This window comes from Camellia sinensis, chromosome 1 (genome assembly GCF_055761805.1).
Source record: "Camellia sinensis isolate YWXY chromosome 1, ASM5576180v1, whole genome shotgun sequence".
In the NCBI taxonomy this organism is placed as follows: Eukaryota; Viridiplantae; Streptophyta; class Magnoliopsida; order Ericales; family Theaceae; genus Camellia; species Camellia sinensis.
Genome location: NC_138961.1, coordinates 16550842 through 16557897, shown reverse-complemented (window position 1 = coordinate 16557897; position 7056 = coordinate 16550842). Strand labels below are relative to the sequence as shown.

At 38.8% G+C, this 7056-nt stretch overlaps 1 protein-coding gene across 1 annotated transcript; it reads left to right on the top strand.

The window, feature by feature from the left end:
- The first annotated feature begins 4380 nt into the window (after positions 1 to 4380).
- Positions 4381 to 6618, top strand: LOC145820593 (uncharacterized). Its single transcript, XM_082916828.1, has one exon. The coding sequence runs from the start codon at positions 4381 to 4383 to the stop codon at positions 6616 to 6618; it is 2238 nt and encodes a 745-aa protein (XP_082772954.1).
- Positions 6619 to 7056: the final 438 nt, after the last annotated feature.

Sequence of the window (7056 nt, the reverse complement as noted above, 5' to 3'; positions counted from 1 at the left end):
TGTCCTTTTTCTTTGCTCTAACTTTTGCCTGGGTTGCCTTCCGGGTTTTCGGCCCAGCGAGCCTCTCAAGGGTAAAAGTGTAGCTTGGTCCATGTCAAATGGTTCTGAGATCTCGAATCCGTCTGAATCCAAGAGAGTGGTTGTTGTTCGCTGACGATGTAGGAGTCCATCCAACGGGGGCTGAATTTGCCCCTGGTGTTGTGGATAGGAACTCGGTTGTCCTTCAGCAATGTCTTCTTCTTTCCTCCCTTCTGGGATCTGGCATTCTTGCCGACCTTCTTTGATTTGTGGAATGATCCATCTTCGGCTCTTCAAGCACATTTGAAATTCTCTGCCCCTATTTCCAGGGGTGCTTCTGATCTAGCTTTGCAAGCTTCTTTTGTTGACATCTGATCTTCTTGATCTGACTTTCTTGCCCCCTTGTTCGAGGGCTGCTTCGAATCTGGCCACACAAGCTTCACATTGTGTTTGACCATTGAACATTATGAACTCAAGTTCAAGGTTCGAAAGCAAGGGGTCGAGTCTTGAGGCTGAGAGCGATCCTAGGCTGCACAATCTCAAGAGCGATTCCACACAGGTCTTCGCAGGATCGCGCAAAATATTTTTTTTGAAATCTTTTAAGAAAGTGACAAATCTCTCGTGTTGAAGACAGTGCGGAACCAATTTGGATCAAGTCAGGATCCTTCTCAGTACTCACATTAACAAACATGATCTCGATCATTAAGGGCTTGGCACGCCTCTCTTTCTCTCAATTGATCAAATTTTTTGCACATCCCGAGGAATTCCTTCCTCTTTGTTTTCATCACAATGTTCAAAAAGTTTTAAAAAACTTAGGTCCATGCAATGAGTTCGAGGCACAGAAGAGTAGGAAAAAAGTACTGTTGTTTCATTCAAACCTTTTGGCACAACTAGCGTAAGGCAGAAGCAAACACAAGAGTGTGAAAATCACTGCTATTTCAATCAAAATTTGTTGGCACAACTGGCTCCAAGGCAGAAACAGACTCAAAAGAAGACGAAAAGACAAACACAAAACAAGCAAGTGATGTCCGAGGTAACACCCCCGAAATCACTCGACTCTAACAAAACAGGACTGACTCGATACAACAAGACAGACCCAACTGACTCAGTACAAAAAGGCTGACTATGCACAAAACAACAAAACTGACCCAATACCCAAGTCAGAAAGTACAAAAACTAGCATTCACAATTGCTCAAAACAGTGCGTGCCATACCCCACATCTGGAGTAAACTGAGCGCCGCCCGCAGGTGGTTCATCCCCTGATCACATCACATTATCCCCCACAAGTTCACTGATCAAGTGTCGATAGACTTGGCTGAGCTGGTGCAGCGATGACCTTGTTGTCAAACAGATCTTGTGCATCATGGCGAAGACGAAAGCAACTGTCAGTGTCATGACCGGTTTGTTGATGGTAGGCACAGTATTTAGTGTGGTCATGCTTTGGAGGGATAGGATTGGGTAGAGGCCATTGTTCCAATGGTTTCAGATTTCCCTTTCGGAGTAAGGCCTCTAGAGCCTTTGACAAAGGCATATAAAGTGGGGTAAAAACCCTCTTGACTCGAGGTAGATATTTGGTTTTTTGTGAGCTACTTCCGGACGCACCGGTGAATAGGGTAGTTGTTTTTGATGCAGTGGTGGTAACCATGCCCACTTCAGAAGATCTTGCAGCTGCATCACCACTGGTGGTCATATTCGAACTGCGGGAAAACGCCCTCCTGGGCTGCTCCTTCTCCTGGTCAATGAGGCCCTACTTCACAGCATCCTCAATTTATACTCCCATCTCATGCAAATCTGAAAAGGTAGGGAAGGGGAGTACGATCATTTTCTGCATAAGCTTAAGCTGGAGACTGCGCACAATCATCCAGATTTGATCTTTGTCAGTGGGCCTACTGGTCATCATTGAGGCTTTGGCCCTCCACCGGGTTACGAAGTTAGAAAAACTCTCCTTAGACTCCTGCCTGGTCATCTCGAGATCACGGGTTGTGACCTCGATCTGTGTATTATAGGAGTACTGAGCGTCAAAAGCCTCGGCCATCTCATCCCAATTCCTCTTAACATCGTCTTCCAGTTTTGCATACCAGATGGCCGCCACACCCGACAGGGTCCGGCCGAATAAAGAAAGCTTCTGTAGTCTGGTGAGGCCCATCGGCCTTAATATGTCTGAAAACAGCCGTAAGTGCACCATGGGATCGCTGGACCCGTCAAAGCGGTCACACTACAACAAAAATAGTCTTTAGAGACGAAAACTAATGACGAAATTTTTTTTTGTCACGAAATACGTATCTTTTAATGAGGAAAATCATATTTCGTCTCCAAATGTACCATTTTTGGAGACAAAAATAAAATTTCGTCACCAATCTAAATCATAATAAAAAAATTAGGTGACGAAATTATTTTTCGTCATTATTTATATTTTTTTTGTCACCAAATATTTTCCCGCTAATATTTTGGAAGGGTGCCAAAATTTTGAGACTTTTGGTGACGAAAAAATTTGTCACCAATTATAAAATTATTAATGACAAATATATTTTTGTCACCAATAATTTTTAATATTTTAATATCATTTAGTGACAAAACGATTTTTGTGGTCAATATTTTTATCTTTGATGAGGAAATAATTTTGTCACCAATAAATAATTTAGTCACTAAATATTTTAGAGGGAAATAAAAATGTTTTGGCGCCTCAAACACACCCAATAATTTATCGGTTCAGACCTATTTCTCACTCACACACACACACACACAGAGACGACGCCGCTGCTCATTCTCCTCATCGATTCAGGCACAGATTCAGCGCCGATCGGCTCACTCTCCTCACCGCCGTCACCCTCTCCTCACCGCCGCTGATCTGTTATCTTCTCCTCGCCTCACCGCCCCTCGCTGCTGTGCCGATCTAGCGTCTCCTTCCCTTGCCGATCTCATCTCCTCTTCTCACCGCCGGTGATCTGTTAGTCTCTCTCTCTCTCGTTGCTCTTTTCTCTTGATGCTCCCTGTTTTTATCTTTTCTTTTGCTACTCTGTCTTCTGTATACATGATATTGTTATAGATATAATATATATATATATATATATATCCTGCTCTATTTTATTTATAATTAGATTCTGAATATAATTAAATTCTGAATATGAACCTTATAATTTGATTAAGATATGAACCTTGTAATTTGATTAAGATACTGTGAAAGTAAATTAAAGTATTGTTTCTGGAGGGGAAAGATTTAGGTTTAATTTCTCCATCCTAATTCTTTCTTTAGTTACTTTTTTGTATACTTTCTGATTGTAATTCGAATCGGAGTTTTGGTAATGACTGAACATTTAAGATTTGTATGATTATGAACCACATGAGAAGAAAAAGACCTTTGCTGTTCAAGTAGTTATTTGAATTGCATGACATATGATGCATTCCATTTACCCCAATATTGAAGTTATTGACACAGTCATGATTTTCTTTTTTATTATAAATTGGGATGTAAGATTTTGAGATTAAGTAATTATCTTTTTAGTAATAAAATTCAGAGAAATATATAAAATATTATTCTTGTTTTCTTTGTGTTTTTCGTTCATTTCATACGCATCTCTACATCAGTTATAGAGTGCCTAATTTGTCATGAAATGCATTTGAAACTTAGGGATATAAGAGGCTAAGTGGAAAATAGTACAAGCTTGGATCATATAATCCCAAGGAGATGGATGGACGCCAATATATATACTATACATCATGTGCCATTATATATATATTTTTTAATGATTTGTTGAATATAACTTAATAGTTGAATATAACTCAATGTATATATAATATACATCATGTGTCATTATTATTTTTTTTTAATGATTTATTGAATATAACTCAATAGTTGAATGTAACTCAATGTATACACACAGATTCAAGTGCTATTATTATTTTTTTTAATGATTTGTTGAATATAACTCAATAGTTGAATATAACTCAATGTATACACACAGATTCATGTGCCATTATTGTTTTTTAATGATTTGTTGAATATAACTCAATAGTTAAATATAACTCAATGTATACACACAGATTCATGTGCCATTATTTTTTATTTTTAATGATTTGTTGAATATAACTCAATGTATAATATACATCATGTGCGATTATTTTTTTTTTTTTAACGATTTGTTGTTCATGGTGGTGTTAGAATGTTAAAATCAATAATGACCATTTTTGTTAGTTTTTATTCCTTACTTGCATATAACATTAGAACTTGTATAAGAATCTTCATTAAAGATCTGGACATATATTTGGTGAAGTTGTTATTGAATTTTTCAATTTAATTAGTTCATAAATACACAAGTCTACATTATACTATATTGTTCCTAATCTTTCATTTGTGATCAGACATGGATAAAAGTTGGATTGCCCTAGGTAGGACGGCTAATGGAAGGATGAGTAAACCATATAATGATGGGGTCAAGTTATTTCTTCAATTTGCAATGGGGGTTTTAGACCATAATGGTAATCTGTTGTGCCCATGTATGAAGTGTGTGAATGTTTGTAGACAAAATCTTCAAAATGTGGAAATTCATTTGCTCCAATATGGGATTATGCAAACTTACACTGTATGGCACCAGCACGGGGAACCCCGTGTTTCAAACGAGGCTTACCATGATGATGAGATGCGACTTGATGGTGATGAAATTGTAGGTGGTATTGACGCCTTAGTAGAAGATCGAATAAGAGGGGAATCGACTGATACAACCCAAGGGGAGGAAGTGAGAACTTTTGATCAATTGTTGACTGATGCCAAGCATGAGCTGTTCCCAAATTGTACAAATTATACTTTGTTAAAGTTTGTGATTGAGGTGCTTAATATGAAGGTAACAAATCATTGGAGCAATAAGTCAGTTGATATGATGCTAGAGTTTTTAAGTAGACTTTTACCGAAAGAAAATTTGGTTCCAAAGTCAACTTATGAAGCTAAGAAAATACTACGTGACTTGGGCTTGTCATATGAGCTCATTCATGCTTGCATAAATGATTGTGTATTATTTTGGAAGGAGAATGCAACACTAGATAAATGTCCGACTTGTAAGACATCTAGATACAAGATCAATCGTGGAAGGGGTAAGAAGATCCCTCATAAAGTATTGCGGTACTTCCCTTTGACACCAAGGTTGAAAAGATTGTACATGTCAAGGAAGAGTGCTGAGGACATGAGATGGTACAAAGACAAACGAGTGGACGACGAGATATTGAGGCATCCTGCTGACAGTGATGAGTGGAAGGAATTTGATGCACAACATCCCGAGTTTGCCTTGGAGCCTCGAAATGTAAGGCTAGGGTTGGCCGTTGATGGGTTTAACCCTTTTGGGAACATGAACAACTCTTATAGTTTGTGGCCCGTCATACTCATTCCATACAACTTGCCACCTTGGTTGGTTATGAAGGATCCATTTTCTTTGATGTCATTACTTATTCCTGGAGAATCGCAACCAGGGATTGATATTGACGTCTACATGCGACCATTGGTAGATGAGTTGAATGATTTCTGGACAAATGGTGCATTGACTTACGACGCCTCCACCAATGAGACTTTTCGAATGCATGCAGCTTTGTTGTGGACAATACATGATTGGCCTGCATTTGGTGACATATCTGGGTGGAGAACAAAGGGTCATTATTCTTGTTACACTTGCAATGATGAACCGTATTTTCAATCTCTGAGAAGTAAGACGGGGTACACTAACCATCGATGTTACTTGCCTGAGAACCACCCAGAAAGGCGAAAGAGTAGGGCTTACAATGGTAAGATTGAGAAACGGAAGAGATCTTTGGAGTTGCCGGCGGAAAAGATACAAGACCAGTTGGACAACGTGACAGATGTCATATATGGAAAGCATCCAAGTAATAGAAAAAGGCCCCGTCAAGCACCTAATTGGACAAAGGTAAGCATCTTGTATGAGTTACCCTATTGGAAGAAGCAAAAACTTCGACCCAATATTGATGTCATGCATGTGGAGAAAAATTTTAGTGAAAATGTTTTCGGAACTATGTTAGGCATTGATGGAAAGAACAAGGACACAGAGAAAGCACGATTAGACTTGGAAGATATGGATATAAGGAAAGAGCTATGGCTAACACAACGACCCGATGGATCATATGTCAAGCCTCGAGCAATCTTTTCATTGACACCTGCAGAGAGGGAGGGTTTCTTTGAATTTTTAAAAACTGTCAAGTATCCAGATGGGTATGCGGCAAACATATCCAAATCAGTGAATGCAAGAAATGGTAGACTAACAGGCCTAAAAAGCCACGACTGCCATGTACTAATACAAAGAATTCTTCCCATTGGAATGCGTGGTTACGTGGATAAAGAAATTAGCACAACACTTTTTGAGTTAGGTAATTTCTTCCAAGACTTATGCTCTAGGACACTAAGGCGGAGCGAACTAGAGAAATTAGAGGAACGTATAATACACATTTTATGCAAGCTTGAAAAGATCTTTCCTCCAGCCTTCTTCGATGTGATGATCCACTTGGCTATTCATTTGCCTCATGAGGCTATTCTTGGAGGACCCGTACAATATCGATGGATGTACCCAATTGAAAGGTATTTTTACACTTATACTTGTAAATGAGATTTACGTAAGTGTGTCACATATGTAATTATACTCCTAATTCGTTCTCTCTTGAAGGTTTATGGGAGCATTAAAAAAATATGTGACCAACCGAGCTCGACCAGAAGGTTCAATTGCCGAGGCTTACATTGTCAAAGAGTGCATTACTTTTTGTTCAATGTATGTTGATGGGATTGAAACCGTGCATAATCGACCAGAACAGAATGAAGATCGCGGTGAACGTCAACAAGGGTTAACAGTATTCACAGAAACTGCACGTCCAATTGGTCTAATCACACGAGATGCTGAAATGTCTCAAGAAATTCGTGATATTGCTCATTGGTTTGTGTTGTACAATAGCCCGGAGATTGAAAAGTATTTGGAGTATGTGTTTCATTGAATTATGTTTATGCTTAGCTTTTTTATTTGTCGAACTACGTAGTAATCACTTTTTTTTTT

Excerpts from the sequence above, each read along its gene's own strand:
- LOC145820593 (XM_082916828.1), top strand. The coding sequence starts at position 4,381 with ATGGATAAAAGTTGGATTGCCCTAGGTAGGACGGCTAATGGAAGGATG.